At 41.7% G+C, this 21,376-nt stretch overlaps 1 protein-coding gene across 15 annotated transcripts in view; it reads right to left on the bottom strand.

Moving 5' to 3' along the window:
- The window catches only part of Rbfox1 (RNA binding fox-1 homolog 1), a 1,956,039-nt gene that overhangs the window by 1,017,487 nt on the left and 917,176 nt on the right, over positions 1–21,376 (bottom strand). Inside the window, exon 1 of one of the 15 annotated variants that reach the window (XM_074060413.1) lies at positions 6,479–6,665. The exons of the other annotated variants lie outside the window; for them this stretch is intronic. Within the exon in view, the coding sequence (XP_073916514.1) occupies positions 6,479–6,523 (45 nt within the window). The 5' untranslated portion in view covers positions 6,524–6,665. Of the gene's footprint in view, positions 1–6,478; positions 6,666–21,376 lie in introns of those variants that run through there. 15 annotated transcript variants of the gene reach the window in all.

Below are 21,376 nucleotides of genomic sequence, written 5' to 3'. Positions count from 1 at the left end.
AGAGTTATCTGCCTTGAAGTCCTCTGGGGAGAGCACATTGGGTAGTTTCTATTTTTCCAACACCACAATAAAGAAGGGAATCAGAGATCATGTATCCTATAAATTGTACCCATATGAACATTAGTGCTTTCCTTTGGTAGCCCTGTTGTGATGGTGGCAAGAGAACTCACAAATCCTCCTGACTCTGGATAAGTACAAATGTATGAATATTTAGAAAGAGAAAAATAAAGCTGTGGCATGAATGTTCACGTTGTTATAAGTACCGTTAAATCAGTTTTCTTAATCAACCCTCCCCAAATGAAACTAAAAATGTCTTTTGTTTCAAAACTCAAGTGAAATGTAGGTCTTGCCTAAACAATTATGCTTCTGCACAGACAGAAACTCAAATAACTAAAAATCATGGCAAAATGCCTAAGAGCACACACTTTGGGATATAAATCCTATCTCTGCCACTTAGAAACTGTGTTACCTTGACAGATTATTCAAGTGCTCTAGGCCTCTCTTCAACTCCTGTAAAAAGTAGATAATAACAACACCAACATTCTAGTCTTAAGAGTTAATATTTTAAGCTGGGCGTGGTGGCTCAAGTCTATGATCCCAGATCTTTGGGTGGCAGAGATTGGGATAATCGCAGTTCGAGGCCAGCCCAGGCAAAAAGATCCCCTCTCAACCAATGGGTGGGCACAGTGGTGTGTACCTGTTATCCCAGCTATGCAGGGAAGCAAAAATAGGAGAATCACAGGCCAGGCCAGCCTAGGCACAGAAGGAGATCCTAATCTTAAAAAATAACTCATGCAGAAAGGAATGGGGACATGGCTGCATAGCAAGTGCAAAGCTCTGAGTTCAACCCCCAGTACCTCACAAAAAATTAATATTTTGAGGCACTTACAATAGTGCTTGGCAAATTGGAAACTCTATTTGCTTATTTAAATAAATTAACCTATGTGACAAGTTTTCAAAAAAAATAATGCCATTTGATGCATTGCTCTTGTACCTAACATCAGTGCTATAGAAGGAAATTTCATTTTCCAGCACTTGCTGGACTTCACGTTGAGTAGATCAGGGAAAAATAGGCACTTAAATCACAATGACCCATGTCATATTTGTAAGGAAAAATGTTTGAAGCAAGCAGCTGTAATAATTTTAATGTCAGCCTGTGAGGAAATGGGGACCTTTTGATGTTGCATCATGACCTTACTCATAGCTTCCAATCGGAGATTTTAAAAGTTTAATAACTGAAATTCTAATACCTTATGCATTCACTTGGAAAACCAGGACCTGCATATATTAGTTAGTCCATCCCTGATATTGCTAGAGTAGGCTCACTCAACCTCAGCACTGGCAGCATTACAGAATAGCTGATTCTTTGTTGTTTTAAGAGAGGATTTTGCTCTGGAGTCCCTGGTCTCTACTCACTAGATACTAGCAGGAACCTTTGCCCAAGGGTAAAACACAGAAACATCTCCACAATATGACCCAGTGTCATCCTGAGTAAGGGTTCAAAACTATTTCTGCCTGAGAATGGCTAGCCTGGGACTTCTTCTAAGCACCCATTTTGTGTCTCTTTCTATGTTCAGATTGGTAAATTTCCATGGTGTTTTGCTATATTAGTCAGAAAACTATGGAGTCACTTTTTTCAAACCATCACTATCCTGGAAGACTCCACTCCCATGTCTACAGCAGGAATAGTAGTAGCTCCCTTGCAGGGCTAGAGAAGGACCAGAGAAGGTAAGCTGCAGATTTCAGTACCTGATCCTCACAGGTAGCCAGGAAGTGGCCAGGTAGAATCGGCATTGCACTGTTACTGCTGATGCACGGTCATGTCCCCATCCTCCTCCTCCTCATCATTGTCATAAAAGTAGAGGGTCTCTCTTTATACACTCAAATAACTACAATAGATATGTAGATAATTCCATCTCATTAGTGACCGAGCAAGTGATTTCCTCCCAAGTAGAGATTTCAATTAAGCAGCAACAACATACATCACCAGTCATGCAGTAAAGATAGACATAGAGTAATTGCAACGAGAAAAGGAAGGGTTGGCAGAGCCTGTCCTAGGAAGAATCCTGAAGGTCTCTTTGCACAGCAAACAGTGGATAGAAAGAGCACCTTGACCCCTGACTTGCTTGGGTATTGCTGCTTTTCTCCCTTCTTTTCTTTCTTCATTTTATAGCATAGGGGATTGAACTCAGGGCCTTGTATTTGTGGCTCTACCACATGAGCCTCACCCCATATTGCTATTTCTCTGAATTGGACTGGAAGGTGCTAGATGATGGGCTTATTAATTGTGTGTGTGTGTGTGTGTGTGTGTGCACTTTCAGTTTGATCAAGGTAATGCAAACCAGGATAGAAAATTTAACCAACTAACCAAACACTGCAGGCAATTTGATGAGGTCAGTTTTGACTACTAGTTACTATGGAAGCAAAAAGACCCTTTTAAAACAATGACCTTTGGCTGATAAAAGACACATGAATTCAGAATTTTAGACTTTAATTTTGTAGAAAGGGAGAGCAATATAAAACACAGAGAAGGTAGGAAACTTATCTATCATTGCATAAGATATATCTGTCTATCTATCTATCTACATACCTACCTACCTATCTATAAATCTATCATCTTCGGAAGCTGACAGACTACTTCTTCTGTATTTCTATCACTGCTTGTACAGTCCATGTGCCTTCCATTGGAGCCAGCAGAAAGTTGAGTCCCCATCAATAAATGTTAGGGGACTAACCACTGTTTTTACTTTAACTCAATTGAGATAATTTCATGAGAGTTTGCAAATACAGAACTTTCCAGAACTTCCAATTGCCCCTACTTACATTTGGCACATCAAAGTGCTCAGACATCAGACGCACCCAGGAATCAGGGTCTCCATTACCCCATAGGTTATGCAAGTGCCTCACCAGGAAGAACTCTTTGAAATTTTTATGGAGCAGGAAAAATTGAAAGCATAGTAATCTAGGCACTGGAACTGGGCTTTTTATCATTTTTAATTGCTTGAATTCATAACCTCGTTTTGCTGAATCAAAAACGAATTGTCGCAGCTGACGCAAGCTGTTTTAGCCTTTCGGGCACGGGCACAGAAACCTCACAACTTTTCATATACACTTTATTTATATTAATAAAGAACCCCCTGAACACTGTTTGGGACATTATAGTTATTGAATAATTTAATATGAAATGGTTTCCAAGCCAAGCATTATATGTCAAATGCTGCCTTTTAAAAATTGATTTGTTTGGGGGCTATGGAAGCGGGGCGCAGGGAGGGGGGGTGGTAGAGGTACAACATGAACGCTGAATCCTCAGGACTGTGATTCTGGTTGATTCTATTGGATTTAATTCAAGTAAATGAAAATACATAATTATAAACTTTTCTCTTGTGCACTTCTGCTTACTATTGCTTGTGACACACACAACTGCTCAACTCAGCATAAAAATCAAGGAGACAAGGACAAAACACATACAAAGACTCCATATATCCTCAGAGCCTAAAGTTTTCTGAGCTACCACAAAATAACGACTAAAGAACAAAAACTTGAAGGGTGCCTCTTAGTTCTTCCCCATTTACTTTGTTTGCCCAAAAGTCAGCACAAGATGGAGATTCAAGTCAGGTAGAATGGCCACTTGTTTTAATTCCATTAGACTTGCTCTCTAGGAATTCATCCCAACCCCCTTCGACGTGAAGATACATAAACTCTTCAAAATGAGAGGTAAAATTTAAACATCAAGAAAAGTTTTATCAATGATAATGAAGTTTTGTTATTTCATAAATTTCCTCTGTCTTGTAGACCAGGTTTCATTTCTTCAGCATTGCATCTTTGCTCAGAAGAATTATAATTTTCTGCAGACAAGAAGATACAATTTATTGTTCCTGTGATGTTTATTTAGCTCAAGATTGGCTTATCGAACTAGGTTCTCTGTTGTCAAATCAAATATGGTAAGTACAAGAGCTCTTATTCTCAAACTATGACAATCTATGTCATATATAGTCTATTTTAAAATATGAGAATATGTTGTCCTTTACCTGAGATCCACTTCAACTTTATTTCTTACTCCTCGTGGAGAAGAGGGAAAAAAAGGAAAATAATTAGCTTGCACTTTTTAAGGGCAAAGATAAACACACAATTGAATAGAAAAAGAAACTATTTTTGTTCTACTTAAGCCAGCACAGAAGTCAACACTGATGGTTATTTATATTAGGTCCAAGTAAATGCATATTAAAATGAATCTAGATTAAAATTAAGATGGGTAATAAGGAAAATAGAAGTTTGAAGGACAAAGTTAAATAGGCAAATGCAAAAATGTGCATAGCCCAATAAAGCCATGAGCCAAACAGCAGCTCTATATAAATCCATCAATTGATGAAGAAAGAGAAAAAATCAGCTTTTTTCCTGGAATGAGGGCATTTTCCAAGAGTCTTGGTGAAAATTATGTGACAAGCAAAGTTTGAAGGTTTACTTTTTATAAGACCAGTGTAGTGAGGGTTTGCCTGACACTAAAACTTGTATGTGAGCAGAGAATTCCAAAAGAAGAGAAGAAAATCAAGTTTCCAATTTGTCTTCAGGTTGCAAAACATTTGTTGAAACAATATGCAGCAGAAGATACCTGAATTTTCTTCTGTGAGTTATGTACAAAAATAAAGACAGAGGGGAAGAAATACAAAGAAAAGGGGAGGAAGAAAGAGAAAGAAGAGAGAGGGGAGGGATGGAGGACCCCTTTTGGTACTCTCAATTCCTCAGAAAAGCAATTCTCTCTTTCTGTTCCCTGCATATTCTAATACAGGTGAGGTATGGACCTATGGGGTACAGAGAGAGAGAGTTGGAAATCCAGCTTCTGATATGAAAAACAAGGCCACTGCTGCATTTCCCCTGAACCTCAGGGTAAACAGCTGTGGTAAATCAACTTTACTTCTCTTGCTTGAAGAACAACCCTCTTTAAACTTAATCATAGAAAACCACCAGTTAGTACATTCCTCAAATACATTTTCACTCCTGGCCTTTGGATGTCTGAACACATATTTATTTGGATCAAAAAACCAGGGAACACATTTGAGAAGTCGGACAACTGACTACCCAGATACACAGATAAAGAGAGGATTACACAATCATTTTTGACTACCTTGATGGTACACTGTCTTCCTCTCTTGATAACCACAAATGAAAACCATGTAAACAATGAGTAAATTCTAAGATGTCTGATGATAACAGAAAGTAACTCTTTCAGCAAACACTATAATCACATTTTTCTAATATGATATTGCCAACAAAAGTTTTGAATTCAGAATTCCCATTGGGTATCTCTTAAGTAGGAAAGAAGAAAACGCATCTCTTTTGTCCAAAGAATAAAACCTTCAGTTTCTCTGTAATCTGAAAATGATGGCTGGAGGGATAGGCTGAGGGCGAATTCTAGTCTGCTGAATGCTGCATTAGATACCTTGTATATATTTAAAACGCCTGATAATGCTTTGTATACATCTCAAATGCCTGGATGCCATTACTTCAGAAGTCAGGGCTCATTTTCCTCATTTGAGATCTCAACAAGGATAACTCTTATTCCATTTAATAACAGGGTCCAGAGCTGATCCTTCAACTCAAGGTCTGTGTTCAATATTGCCAATTTCATCTCTCTTCCATGGGAATCCAGAAGAGCGGAGCAGATACATTGCACACCAGCCTAAGTAGCATGGTCGACATGTTTACCGGGACCTGCCATGTATATGCACACACACGCACACACAAGCCCCGCTGGAACGCGCGCGTGCCAACTTTCCAAATGCACGGTCAATCTGGCCATTCATTTGATCGCCCTCTGGTTTCCAGAACCGCGCAGCTCTTGCAAAACCATCGCTAGCCTGTTGGGATTTGCACATCGGGGCTTAATAAACGCTTATTCATCTCGGGGAGTAAAGTTCAACAGCCAAGGAGCATTAGCTCAATGAAGTTACCCACTAACTTCCAGTAGGTAAAGGCAATTGATTCATGACCAGGCTCCCCAGTCCCCATAAACGCCCCCCGCCCCCCTATGTCCCCACCTCCTTCTCCAGGCATCCAAGTCCCCACAGGGAGCCCAGGGCTCGCCCTGAGCGCACCCTCCAAGACTCAGGGCCGGGCTTACATACCGTGTCCCATTCACCATACGCTGCAAACGCAGTTGCCTCCTTCCATCACTGATTCGGATCTCCTGGATTCCATCCACCGCCAAGTCCCTATTCTAATCGGCAACCGCGGAGGCGCACACGCCGCCACCTTCTCTGCGCTAACGTTGGACAGCGGCTGACAGCGGCTCCTCTGCCACAGGCAGCCAAAAATGTCAATTTACACACTCCTCCCCCTGCCGCCCGCCCCCGTCCCTCTGCAACCCCTCCCGCAGAGCCAGTGGGCTTCAGGCAGCCTGCATGGAAGCTGCCTTCTGTCCCCTCCGGTCCCCTCCCTTTCTCTCATACAGTGTTTTCCGAGCCTTCCTTTCTCCCCTTACCTGAACGGCATCTCCCACGACTGCAATTAGCTGCCACGATTTCATTGTCGCCTGCAAAGTGCCTGCTGCTTCCTCCCTGGTAGAACACGACGCGGGACCAGTCCCAGGCAATCGCAAACGGCACCCACGTGCTAGCAATGTAAATGACTCCAGTCATGGGCCATGCGCGCCGCGCCTTCTCCAGCCTGGGCTGTTTGCTGAGGCCGCCGCCAGCAGGTGCAAAGCGCCCCGAGCGCGCAGGCGGGAGGGCGCACGAGCTGAGGGGAGCAGCCAGAGCTAGGCGGCGACAGACCCCCGGGTGCGCACACGCCAGGCCACCCTGGGGTCTCTCCTGCCCTGCTGACCCCTGCAGCTTGGGCCTCCCCGAGTCCGCGCCAAAACGCTCCCCAAATTAGACGCCCTGAGGTTTTTTGGTTGGTTGGTTGGCTTGGTTTGGGGGGGGTTTTGGCTTTTGGGTTTTGTTTTTTTTTTTTTTTTTTTTTGAGAAGTCTGGCAGCCTGGGGAGGCTGGGGCTGCGTGGGTCCCGCCCCCACGCTTCCCCAAGCACTTGCAAAGCCTTGAGCTGGTAGCACAATCTCTCTCTCTCTCTCTCTCTCTGCACGTGTCCCTTCCCTTGTTCTTCCAAGCATTAAATATGTACCACATGACAGAATAGGGCACCTTGCATGGTCCCCTGAGTCCTCGCTTGACAACCAATTTTAACTCTCCAGCAATGAAATGTCTAAAGGCAGGATATAAGCAGTTCCAATTACTTAACGCTACTCTCTGCGTTATTCAAAATGTCCACGGGACGGTATTTATGACTTCCAATATACAACTCCACGTAGAAATTCCACTGAAAGATTGGAGATCCCTCACCCCATCCCAGCCAGCGAAGCTGATGGGGCTTTTCTCTTGACCCCTAGGAAGCAGGTGGGCACATTTAGGGCTTGCAGCCTTGGAAACTTAGATCTTCCTCCAGCTTATGTACAAAATGAGAATGCTCTCCACTTTGAGCCTGGTTCCAGGAAGTAAACAGCTGTCGTCTTGGGTTGTACTTCACACATCACTTTTGAAATGCACTTGCCTTGAATAAAAGCAGTAACCGGGTTTCCTCTTCACCTCCTCCCAAACTACTCATAGATCTATTTGTCCTCATTTTTGGTTATTAAATGGTGAGATGCACAAGGTTCCTCCTGTCCCCGGCTTCCGATGTGCTTTTGCTAGGGATCAAACTGTTATTTGGCTGGGAAAGTAAGACTTTGGATGTTAAAAAAGAAAAAAAAGTTTCTCTCTTCTTCACTGTCAAAACTGCAAGATAAATGCACTAAATGAAATGGGCAGCCAGGTGCAGTGACTCACTGCTGTAATCCTATCTACTTGTGAGACTGAGATCTTGAGGATCACAACACCTGGCCAGTCCCTGCAAAAGTTTGCAAGGCCCCATCTCAAAGGAAAGAAAAAAGCTGGGCATTGTGGTGCATACCTGTCATCCCAGCAATGGTGGGAAGCAAGACTAGGAGGATCCATCCTGGTCCAGGCCTTCCCCTGCACAAATTCGAGATCTTATCTCAAAAATAACTAGAGCAAAAAGGGCTAGAGAAGTGGCTCAAGTGGTAGAGCACCTGTCTAGCAAGCATGAAGCCCTGAGTTCATACCCCAGTGCTGCCAAAAAAAAATAATAGTAACAATAACCTAGCCCTGTTTCTGGAATGCCAGGCTTCTCCACCTGAAAGAAAATGTCACATATATATGTTTATTTCCAGCCCACTTTTTGTGACTAGTGAAATACTCTCAGGCTTCTCTTGGATATTTTATTTTAGTTCAAGGCCGAGTGAACGAGAGGTTTCAATTTTATATATCAGTAAGCAAATCTTACAATGCAAATAAATCTTTCACGTGTTTATTTTCACATTTTTTATAGTTCCACATCTAGGGCAATATTTCAAGAATTTTCACAAAATATCAAATCCTTACATAACAATCATTCATCTTTGTCACGCCCATAGCTAAAGTGGAAGGGACTTTTCTCCTGTGAATTAAGTATGTATTTAATACCGCATTAATATAGTGTTTTAAGTTTCCCTTTGTGGAGTTAAGAAAAGTTTATGTGTGTCCTCTCTGCCTTTCTTGGGGGCGATGACTTTTAAAGGATGCCAAGATAAGTTCATGTAGAATTTCAGTTGGCAGTGGTGACATCTTCGTGATTATTTCAAAAGATAACTTTTAATGTTAACTTGGGCAACCTCAGGAACATTAGTCAACTGTGTTGCGTAAAATGGCCAAAAGTTGTTTGTTTCAATGCATAGAAAATCTCTCCACAGATTCTCAGGTGCAAAGTATTATTATCACAGCACAAACTGGACGTCTTGGTGGAATAATTTGATTCACAAATCAGTTCACAAAAGCAAGGTTATTGGAAGTGAACTTCGGTGGGGCGGGGGAGCTGGTGGAGAGACAGCCAACCCTAATTACAGCCTCATTGTCCCCGCTTCTCTGGCACATATGGTCATTTAATCACAGAGTGTGACAACCTTGGCAGATGTTGCCAGGCCTGGCTATTGATATAAATTGCTATTCTCCTGTGTAAGTGGCATGGCAAAGAGTTAAAGCTGTGTCTGCACTGACCCAAAGGGAAGTTGGGGCCCTTGCTGGCATCTGTAGCTACAAGACAAGATGACATGAGGACAAGGTTTTTTCCATCGGTCCCACCATGTGAGGAAAACCACAATGGAGCTGATCCCCACATCCAAGAACGAGGTGAGAGTTTCTGGCCGCCCCTGCAACTTGACCTTGTCATTTTGACACCAACTTACCAGTATCTATCAAAATGGGTATTTTTAATGCTTAGGTACACCCCATGACGGACCAGCTCTACTTCTAATGTGTGCGCTGACAAATGAATGCACAATATATGTTTGGAATTTGGGGGTTTTTTCTGGTTTTTTTTAAATTAATTTATGTATTTTTATTGTGCTAGGTGGGGGTACATTGCACCACTTACAAAAGTTCTTACAATATATCAAATATATCATAGTTGAATTCATCCTCTCCACCATTATCCTTTATCCCTCCTTCCTGGAACAGTTTCAACAGGTATCTTTTTTCCATTTTCATACATGTGTACACAGTGTTTGTGTAGCAGAGAGGAGGATCAAAAGAAAACAGTCTAAGCCTGAGTTCTGAGAAAGTAGCAGGGAGGTAAGGATGGCATAGCAGAGAGATACAACCTGAGAAATCTGAACATGAAGAAGGTCACATGGCACCAGGGTAAAGTAGCCAATAAAATTAAATATAACCATATATGGGTTAGACCTGGCTTTTTGCTTCTGTAACTGCTTGCAAGGGTATATAAGGTGAAACCCCTTTGTTCTCGGGGCTCAGCCTTTGGACATGAGTTCGCTGAGTCTGTGCTGGCACAATAAAACATGGCTTCCTATTAATTGCCTCAAGAGTCCCCTATCTCAGCTAGCAAACTCCCACAGAATCTGCACAATAGTCACTCTCCTGACACCCTTTCCCCACATCCTCCCCCTCCCACTGGTACCAATCCCACAGGCAGGAACTGTTCCCCCTTTATGTTCTCCAATTTTGTAAAAGAAAAAATGATATTTTTGTTTGTTTAAGATAGCTACACAGGGAGTTTCCTTGTGGCATTTCCTTGTGATATATATATACATATATGAAATATATACACATACACACATATACACAATACATGTTTGGGATATAATTACACCATTGCTCATTACAGAAGAAACTGGAAATACACTAAATATGAATTGAGAATATAAAATAGAGCTGTCCTATGGTGGGCATATCCTATGATGGAATACTATATACCACCTAAAAATACACATGATTATATCATGGCTGCAGAGGTGAGGACAATTATAAAAATAACAGTACAACTATATATATTCATATGTTTCTTGATAAAAATGCTGAGATAAAATTCAAGTCATAAATGACTTATACACTATGATACCATTTCTGAAAGAAAATGCACAAATAAAATTATATTTTTTTCTGTAAATATTTAAGTACTTGTCAATGCATAGAAAATAGCCCAGAACAGAGGCTTGCCAAATACAGCCCAAGAGCCAAATATATCCATTGCTTGTTTTTCTACAAGCACTAGTTTAAAATAGTTTTTATATTTAAATGATTCTGAAAATCAGAAAAAGAAAAAAATACTTTGTGACGTGTGGAAAAAATGTAAGAAATTCAAATTTCTGTCTCCCTTCTTGAGGTGGTATTGGCCCTGCACTCAGCCTGCTTGCTTGCAGGTTGCCTCTGCTGTCCTTGCTGTGGGACGGGGAGGTCCCTGTGGCAGAGGTTCAAATGGCCCCCATGGCCTTGGATGTTTAACATGTGGCCTTGACAGAAACACCTGGCCGATTTCTGGTCTAGAAGACTGGTTCCCAAGTTCACTATCCTGTGATAGTGGAAAGAGGGAGGAGGGAAGAGAAAGTTGTGGATTTTTGAGGTTGAAAGCTCTATTTCTTCTTTTAAGAGAACAGTTTTATATTGGTTCATAACATAGTCAGTTAAACTGATTAAAGTACAATATATTTACAGTAAAATACCAAGGCAAAACCCCACTAAACAGTGAACACACACTTAAACAATGAGGAGCATGAACATAGAGCAGATCGCGCTGAGGGGAGGGGAACAGCAGGAGGGGGAGGGTAAATGAGGAGGGTAAAAGGGGTGAATATGGTGGATGTACTTTCTACACATATGTGAATATGGAACGTTGAAACCTGTGAAGTTGTTTTAAGAAGGAGGATGCAGAAGAGGGAGAAAAAAGGAGGGGAAGAAATAAAGTGGGGTACATTGTACAAATATATGGAAATGTCACAACAGAAATCCCTGTACAACTATTATATACTAAGAAAAGCATTTAAAAAACAGTAAGTATCTATATATACAAATATAACATATATATAATTTAAGTATATAATGTGTATATACACTTACACACACCTTTCTAAAGATATGTGTATGAAAATCTTAAGGATATTCCTGTGCACATGTGTCTTCTTTTAAGTGAAAACCACATGTGTGCAACATTTTTAAAAAGTGCATGTGTACCCAGGTGTGGTGGAGCACACCTGTAATCTCAGCATTCGGGATGCTGAGGCAGGAAACCTAATTGGAGGCCAGCCTGGGCTACATAACAAGATCTATCTCTAAGTAAAAATAAAATAACCACACATACCTGGAAGAATTCACTCAAACTGGGTAGTTCTTGGTGGTAGAAATATGACAATTTATTATTTTCTTCTTTGCTATTTCCTGTATTTCTTGATTTTCCAAATAGATATAGACAAACGTGAGCTGGGCACAGTGGCCCACACCTGTAATACTAGCTACATGGCAGGCTGAGATAGGATAAAGGTCCCAGGCCAGTCCAAGAAAAAAGTTAGAGAGACCCCATCTCAACAATAAAAAGGTAGGCATGGTGGCAGATGCCTGCCATTCTAGCTATGTAGAAAACATAAATAGTAAAATTGTGATCAAGGCAAAAATGCAAATCCCTATTTTAAAAAAACAAAAAAAGGTTGGGGCGTGGCTCAAATAGTAGAGTACCTGCCTAGCAAGTGCAAGGCCTGGAGTTCAAACCCCAGTACCACCAAGAAACAACAACAACAAAAAGACAAGGGTGGAGATCACTTGCCATGTGAGAACTGGTGTCGTTATGTCCTTACCCAGGCACTGACTGTTCTCCTTGCATGATAAAACCTTCAAAAAGAAAAACATCATAGTTTGGTTTTCACTCACCTAACATTTTTGGAAAATGCCAGCATCTAATTGCTTCTTTGCAGAAGAAAAAATGCTAAGCCTCAACGCAATAAAGATTTTATAAAAATCAATCTTATCCTGGAAGTGAAATGCGACATAGATTATCCTTTCTGTGAGAAGTTACGATAATGACCCACTGAGATGTGCCTCACAATGCACTAATACTGCTTCTTTACCAGTTTGAAAATATTTCCTGTAGGAAAGCACAAAGCAGACTCCTTCTGAAAAAATAAAATAAAATTACATAGCAACTGCATGGGAACTTGGCAGGATTAGAACCGAGGGAACTTATGACTTTCTTTGTCTTGATGCCTCATCATCCAGATGAGTTCAGACAGGTGATCTTAATGAAGCCAATTGAGATGAGAGTGCATACAATTTACGGTGCATGTGTTGTGGCTAGATTCCTAAATGGACACTGGTAAATGATTCCTAAATGGATGCTGGTAAATGACCACGTTTCCAAATGGACAAATGCATGAATCACTGGGGCATATTTTACAAGTGTTCTCTCACAATGTTAAATGAGGCCCAGGTGACTGACCCTCTTCAACAAAACCCTACAGACTTTCTTCAAGCAAGATGCAGAATTTTATTACAATGGCGCATGCGCTCCATCTTTTCATCATTCAGCATGTGCACATGTTCCCATCCTTGAGATGGCATGAACCAAGCACATCATAGAGAGGAATGCAGTAAAACAAACAGGCATTATTTTCAATTTTTTTTAGTAAGTACAAGGCCAAAGAATATAAATTTCAAAAAGCAACATGGAAGATTTTACCATAAAGCCATCTACTTGACATTTTTCATATATAGATGAGTAAAAAAAAAAAAAGTCAAAAGCACACAGTGGGTGTTTTTATAATAGAAACTCCCTTTTTCTGCACTTCACATTCATGGATCATGAAAATTTTGGGCTACAACAGCAACTTAATAAATTATAAGATCAATTTTGGATATCTCCTCTAATGATACACCACTTCTTTTTACTCTGTGTTAAATAACACTGCAATGGGCATCCTTGTCCTAACGTTATGACTGTAATTGGAGAAAACTCATAGATGAGAAATGGACAACTCAACATCCAGGCACCATTTTTCCAGTGTAGCACTACTCTCTATTCCCAGAAGCAGTCAAAGAGAAGCCGTCTCAACCTGGGAGCAAGTTTTGGCCAACTCTGTCCTCTTTCAATAACCGTCTCCTGACTGGGTCCCCTCTTCTACCCACCTGTTGCCATTGCCACCATCCCCATAGCAAGCTAAATTAGCACAGAAGAGCTCCAACACTTGGAAAAATAAAGGTGGTAATGGGGAACGATTTAAATCCAAGCTTATTTAACCTAAGTGGCTAGTGGATGCCCATTTTGTCTTAATTGCCTTTTAAACTAAAATCAATGTTAAATTACCTGAACAACAGCTTCTGCACAATTGCAAAGTGAAAATTCTTTAAGGGCCTCCTCAAAAGCCTTTGGCTCTTATTTGGCCAAATGACAGGAAAGGTATCTCTTTCATCCTCACTGTACTGGGGTTTTGGACTTCAGATTAAAGGGTTCTGAAGATAGATACCATGTCAATTCTGGGTGGACTCTTCTTTTACCTGAAGACAGGGTCAGAGTTCAACAGGAAACCTGCATATTGAAAATTGGGTAATAGTACTAGTCTTTTCCCTTAAGTCCTCCCTCAATTCCTCCCTCCCTCTTTCCCTCCATTCCTTCCATCCTTCCTTCCCTCCCCCTCCATCCTTCCTTCCCTCCCCCTCCCTCCTTCCCTTCCTTCCCTCTTCGTCCCTTCCTTCCCTCTCTTCCTGTTTCTACCTTCCTTCCCTCCTTCTTTCTCCTCCCCCTCCCTTCCTTTCCCCCTCAGTCTTTCTTCCTCTCTATTTCAGTCCTTCGTATCGCTCCATCTTTTTCTCCCTACCTTACTACCTTCCAACTTTCTTTCCTTTGTTCCTTCCTCCTTCCCTCCCTCCTTCAGTCCTTCCTCCCTATTTCAGTCCTCCCTCCTTCTCTTTCTCCCTTCTTCCCTCTCTCCCATTTTCTTCTGTTTCCCTCCCCTCAATGAATCACTGAATATACAAATGGGCAATGGCCAACCATATCTGTAAGGAAATCTCTGACCCTCAGCTGCACCCCAGCCCATGGAACCAACCTACTACTAACAGAAACCAGTCTAGGAAGCCAGCCTGCTGTCCACAAGTCAGAATTGTAAGCCAGACCACCTTCTTTACCAACTGGGTCAGGAAGCCAACAAAAATCCTTGTAACTTTTGGCTCACAAACAACTGGGACTTGATGAGTAACCAGCACTGGCCTGGCTTTTTGCCTCTCTTCTAGTTTCCCCAATTCCAGCCATGACACCCCTGGAGCTGTCCTTTTACCACACTAAAGTGTGCCACTCCTCTGCCTGTCTTTGAGTCTCTGCCAAACACAGGTGATGCTGGCTAACTCCAGAGCCATAGCAAGCTCTGAAGACATCAACATTATTTGTTCAAATTTGGTTGGTCTTTCTTTATTTACACTGTGATTATTTCAGTTCTATGTTAGGTAACAAGAAAAAGTAACCGTAGGCCTCTTGGATCTTATGTTCTGGTGGAGAAGACAGACAAGGAAATGACAGATTTTCACAACTGCTCTGTGGGAAGTAAGTAGTGAGAAGATGGGGGAGAGAATGGAGTCAGGCCTCAGATTGGATTCTGGGGTTGCTAGAATTGATCATTGCATGGATCTATTTCCTGCTCTTCTGTCATCCAGATTAACCAAACACATGCCAACTGATTTGTAACTATAGCAACAGGCCGACCTGTACCCTGCCAATGAAGAGCCTGCAAGGATGCTGTGAGTTCACCCATGGCCAGAAAACCAAATAGACAAAGAGGTAGGGTTAGAAGTGAGATGCAAGCTAAGGGCTGTGAGAGCCAAGAGGCTGGGAGGAAAACTTCCTTGCAGATATTTTAGGGTGTCCCAGGTCCTGGGGTAGAGGATAAGGAGAGAAACATGGCACTAATAACAATTGGTACATTGGTATTCGTTAGCATTGGTGCATCTGTCCCTTGCACCAGAACAATGTGAAGGTGGAAGAGGTTGTGTGGAGATGTCCCCTACTGGTGCTGCTGTCTTCATACAACTATTCACTGAATTCCCTAAGAAGAAAACTGGACAAACAGCTTGGAAAGCAGACTCACAAAAGATTGATAGTCTCTGTTTCTGCTCCCAGGTGTTAGAAGTATGTCACCTAAAAAAAATACAGGAGGTGCCTGCCTTCTACTTCTAATGACTTGATTGGGTCTGGGCCTAGCAGACAATAGGAGTGGACATCTCACAGGCCCAAGGGTGTCCTTACTTATGGTTAAAAGACGAAAAAACTTTTAAAGACCTACAGCATTTGATGGGGTCACCAAACATCTCCACCATGCCTACCACAGAGCTGCCAACCACTCCCCTTTCCTACAGTGGTTTCTCTGTGAAACTGCTCCTCTCATACCCCTGCATCAAACAGTTTCTGACCAGGGACCAGGGCCAGACAGATGGCCTCATGTGGTCAAATTGGAATCATTTTCCAGAAATTTGGAAAGAAATGGTGAGCTTCCAGAGCTGGGCCTAGAAGCCTGGGTACATGTCATGGGGGAGTCTGATGACAAGTCAACATAAGTAAGTCTGTAGAGAAGGAAGGAGAGGTGATTGCAAAGGATTGAGAAGAAGAAGGGGGTGGGGCAGGAAGATGGGTAGGTGCAGGAATCTGCTGATCCCAGAGGAAATAAGAGATGAGAAGGGTACTTCCTTGACCACTGGAAGCTGACTTCCTTTGTTCTATATTCCTACCCTCACCCAGTGGGCTTCTGATCCAAGTCAACCTCCTCTGAGGTCCCAGCCACTGTCTACCCCAGAATCTCACACGGTTGGGACTTCACAGGGCATGGCCAGCCTGCAGAGGAAACCCTAGGTCCCTTTGCTTTGCATGCAGGCAAAATACCCCAGTGCTGAGATGAATAAACCTCTGTCCAGTGACTCTTGAGCTTTCATGACACAGAGCTGGTGGTCCAGCGTGTTCAAGATGTAACCTGCACACCAATGGCTACAGTAAATATGAATTCTCCCACACCAGAGGTTCTACTTGTTTTAATTTCTAATAGTGCATATTAATTATACAAAGGGGTATTATATTTCCATTCATGCATTTAATGTACTTGGATCAAATTTACCTCCTCAATTGCTTTCTTACCCCTTTTCCTCTTTCTTAAATAATTTTAATGGGTTTCATTATTCTATTTGCATACATAAGTATAAAGTACTTCAATTATATTCACCTTTCCTTTCAACCTCCCCCCTCCCTCTGTGTCCCACCCCCAAATAGTCCCTGATTTACACTCATGTCATTCTTTCCTTTTAGGTCGAGATTCTGTATATGAGAGAGAACATGCCATATCTGGCTTTCTGAGTCTGGCTTATTTCACTTAACATGATGATCTCCAGTTCCATCCATTTTCCTGCAAATAACATAGTTTCACTTCTCTTTGTGGCTGAATAATACTCCGTTGTATGTGTGTATATACATTCATTGGTTGAGGAGCACCGAGATGGATTCCATAGTTGGGCTATTTTATTGTAAGCATAAGAATGTCACAAAAAATAACTGACATATTCATTCTTTTGACATTTACATAAGTGAATACTGACTGCAATCCAGATCCCTTGTCAGGACTGGAAATGCAAAGTTGAATAAGTCTATTGGCGAAAGAGAAAAACAAACAAGATTATAATATAAACCAGCATTGTAACCACTGTAACAAGCAATACAACAGAGTAAATTGGGAGAGGAAACTTCTTGCTCTGCCTAAAGGCACCATTTGTATTTTCAGAGAATTCAAAAGCTGAATTTGTTTTTTTTTTTTTTCTTTTTTTTCAGACAGGATCTCATGATGTAGCTTTGGTTTGCCCCAAACTCTCAATTCTCCTGCTTCAGCCTCCTGAATGCTGGGATTACACATGTGAACCGCGGTGACCAGCTCCATAAGTTGAGTTTGAAAAGATTCACAGGAGTTCATTCAGCCTAGTCAAGGGGGAAGAGCACTCTAACTAGAGAAAACAGTTTGTGCAAAGGCTCAGAGGTGTGATTGGATGGCCGAAAGACGAAGCAGACATTTGTAAACCAGTAGGGGAAAGTGGGCATAGGTCAAATAACAAAGCACCCTGTGTGCATGCAGAAGAGTTGGGGCCTCATTCTCTATGAAGAAAATACAAGTCACTTTAGTTAGTATGTAGTCAGATATTCTTTTATTATAGTTAGCCTAAAAGATGATGAGAGTTTGCACAAAGACAAAAAGAAAGATTTGATAAATATTTTATAAGCACAATTGACAGACTCACTGGATGACTGGAGGAGGTGTACCACAGGAGATGGTTTATTTATTTATTTATGGTACTGGGGCTTGAACTCGGGACCTTCACCTTAAGCCACTCTGACAACCCTATTTTTGTGAAGGGTTTTTCAAGACAGAGTCTTGTGAACTATTTACCCAGGCTGGCTTCGAACTGTGATCCTCCTGATCTCTGTCTCCTGAGTAGCTAGGGTTACAGCTGTGAGCCACTGAGGCCTGGGATCTGTGACATGTTCTTGACCAGGTTCAGGCGCAATGGACAGAAGTTTGGCAAAGATAAGAGGTTCAACTTGGTGACACTGGATTGGGAAGCTCTGGGTAGAGCTGTGAGAGGCAGCTGCATAGACAGGTCTGGCACTCAGGGAAGAGGCTGGACACTGCCTGGATTTCACATCCACAGAGAGCAGAAGCACAGACATGGAGTGGGGACCTTGGAAGAGGAGATGGACCCTGGTACTGATGCCAGCACAGTAAAGGGCAGCTGTGAGTCAAGTCCTGAAATGCACTGAATAGATGCACTGCTGTGGACCATGCCACATCTGTGTCTTCATACTCAACAAAGCCACACATTCAGTATTGATGACTAGTTTACAACTAGTCCAGTGAATTGCAGTGATTAAATGCAAGCAGCTTCACCTGTCACTGAAGCTGCTGCCTTTGTAACATAGTCACCTCCTTCCTACCCAGGCAATAAGTAACGGGCTGTCTTCTCTACACCAATTAGCCATCCCTGCCTGGGTGCAAGAATTTCAGCTAAAAACAAGGTCTACCTCAGGTTTCTATATACTGGACTTTACTATTATGAGTATTAGTATTAGTATTGGTGGAACCGAGTGTTGAATGCAGGGTCTCCTGCTTTCTAAGCAGTTGCTTTACCACTTAAGCCACACCTCCAGCACTTTTTGATTTAGTTATTTTCAGGAAAGGAGCTTGCATTTTTTGTCTCAGCTGACCTGGACCCAAATCCTCCTATTTATGAATCCCTTGTAACTAGGATAACAGGTGCATGCCAATGTGGCCAGCCATTGGTTGAAATGGGGTCTTGTGAACTTTTCTGCATAGGTGGATCTCAATCCATGATCCTCCCTACCTCTGCCTCCAGAGTAGCTGGATTTACAGGTGTGAACCATTGCACGCTGCCTACGTACTGGAGTTTAAATAAATGATGGTAGATTGATAATGCATTCTCATGAAACAAATGTTAGTTGAGTATCTGAACAGTAGTTCCCTTCATTAGGACACAGAGTTCTCTTGTACCTCACAAGTTCCTAGAATGTGAACTCAGTTGGCATCATAAACTCATTATTGTCACAAGTGAGATGGCAGGTGTGTCCTCACTTCCAGCTTAGTCCACATGAGATGCAATGTAGGATGGTGAGGCTCATGACTACTGCCGTAAAGTTCACTCCCTTTGGTGAGCCATTTCTGGGATACCAGGATGATAAAACATTCCTCTTTCGGGAGGCTCCAAGGTCAGTTCTGAGGAGGCACACTGGAATTTTTCTCAGTGTATATACAGTCAACTAAACCTGGAGATTGGAGGGAACAGGAGAAGGGAACCCAATGAAAACATTGGCATTCCAGCCAGCGCACAGGCGAGTGAGCTAAAACAGATGTGAGCACAATTTCCTCCTGGGTCGTAATTCCCAGAGCAGGTACACGTCAGCTCACTCATTGTTTGTCTTATTGTCACACCTACTTCTTTTCCACATAGCGTGGCCCCTAAAAATCAAACTAATGCCTCACCTAGTGCAAATCCACTTTAGAGACAGAAATTCTCGCTTGTATCCATCTCCTAAAGAAATGACAGGTTGGGTTTCAATTTGAGACCTTCCTGGATACAGAAGCTGTGGCTGTAACTACAGAGCTTCACCCACACACAGGAAGCAGCCATTTTATTACTTTATTGGGTCTTACTGCTGTTACCACGAATTCTTGGGGGTTACATTCTTTATTTTCTCTTCTACTTTTCTATATTTTACCACCAGCCCTTTCTCTTTCTTTTGCTTCTCTACTTTTTTTTTTCCTACCAGGATCTCTTCAACATCTTCTGGACAAAACACTCCCAGTGACCTTCACCTAGTGGACAATCCACCCAACTCAAATGACAACCAGAATCTTTCTGTGTATAATTATTATTGCTCCTGTATTAGCAGAAAACTCATCAATAGATCAAAATTTTTAAAAAACTGCAGACCACTCCCAACATCCAGAGTTTCTTGTCCATGACAAAAGTAGAGGTAAGTGGAGAAAATTGAGCAAGAGGAGCAAAAATTAAGGCACAGTGAAAAAAAAATCTATGCTGAAAATTTTGATGTTTCAACACACACACAAATTATTTCATTTTAGACAAATGCAAAAAAAAGTCATTCTAGAGCTGTTTAACAGATGAGTACTTTTGTGGTGAAACAATTTCCTATCAGAATTTTTAATAACATAGAAGGTACTCCACCAGTGACAATTTGATTGACAATGATGGATCGCTCCTGATCTCTAAGCTTAATTCTGTTTGCAGTATCCCACCACAGATAGCAATGTCCGAAACTATACCTGTGATCTTTACAAGATCATTTCAGGGGTTGTAAAAGGTATTAATTTGTGCATAACAAGGCATGTAGCCCAGTAGTAGGACACATACATAAAACTGCATGAAGAATGTATTCTAACATTTCTGCTAATATATTTAGATGACTTGCTAGAAATCCTTATGTGATGAAAAAGTCCTTGACTAATTTACTGCCTACATTAAACCGTATGGAATATTAGACCTTTAAAGATAAAAAAGGACCACTGAAAATCTGATTTCGCTTCATGGAAAACCAAACAATTTTTCTACACCTTCAGTTCATTCTGTTTAAAATGAGATGAATTACTTTAAATTATTAAGAAACATAAAACATTCAGTTACGGGCTAGTTCTGTAATCATGTGTGGCATTGATATGCTCTGGCTGCTATAACAAAATGTCACAGACAATGGAAATGTCCCTTCACACAGTTCTGGACGATGGAGGTCCATGGTTAAGGGGCAGGTGAATATGGTTTTTGGGGAGGCACTCTCTTCGTGGCTTGTAGACTGTGGTCTCCTACCGAGCCCCCATAAGGCCTTTCCTTGGTGTTTATGAGGGTTGGAGGAAAGGGATGAGAGCTCTCTGGTGACCCTTCTTATTAGGACACATCCCTCTACAAATAAGGGACATAGCTTACGACTTAATTTACCATCCGTTACATTCACTTATATCATGTATATGCTGGACACATACATCCAGCATACAACATATGCTTTTCTTTTCCTTCCACATGATCAATAAATCATTGTAACTTAAAATATACCGAGTAAATAACTTCAGAATCTAAGCAATCATCTATTTTATCATAATTTTTTATCAACTAACAACAAAAAGAGCTAAAGTATTAGGGCCTTCATAACCAAGATCCTTAGGTCAAACAGGCTTTTGGGATCCCTAACCATTCCTACCCAGCCCCATTGTATGCCTTGGGATACTGTCCCACTCTGGGCAGTAAAGGATTGTCTTTAAGGAAACATTCCTGGGCAGAGAAAAATCACTGTCCTCGCTGGACACTCCTCTGTCCAAACTTTCTATGCCCAGGGGTTTGGATATTAATAAACTCTTTTTCTCTGGCACCTATTTTTTCTTAGCTCTAAAGGATGCTCGGCCATCACATGACCAGGAAAAACATTTTAGAAAAGAGTTGATTTGGGAATTTTCTTATCAA

The sequence above is a fragment of the Castor canadensis genome, chromosome 17 (assembly GCF_047511655.1).
Source record: "Castor canadensis chromosome 17, mCasCan1.hap1v2, whole genome shotgun sequence".
In the NCBI taxonomy this organism is placed as follows: Eukaryota; Metazoa; Chordata; class Mammalia; order Rodentia; family Castoridae; genus Castor; species Castor canadensis.
The sequence above is the reverse complement of the archived record's forward strand: the minus strand, read 5'-3'. Positions and strand labels throughout refer to the sequence as shown.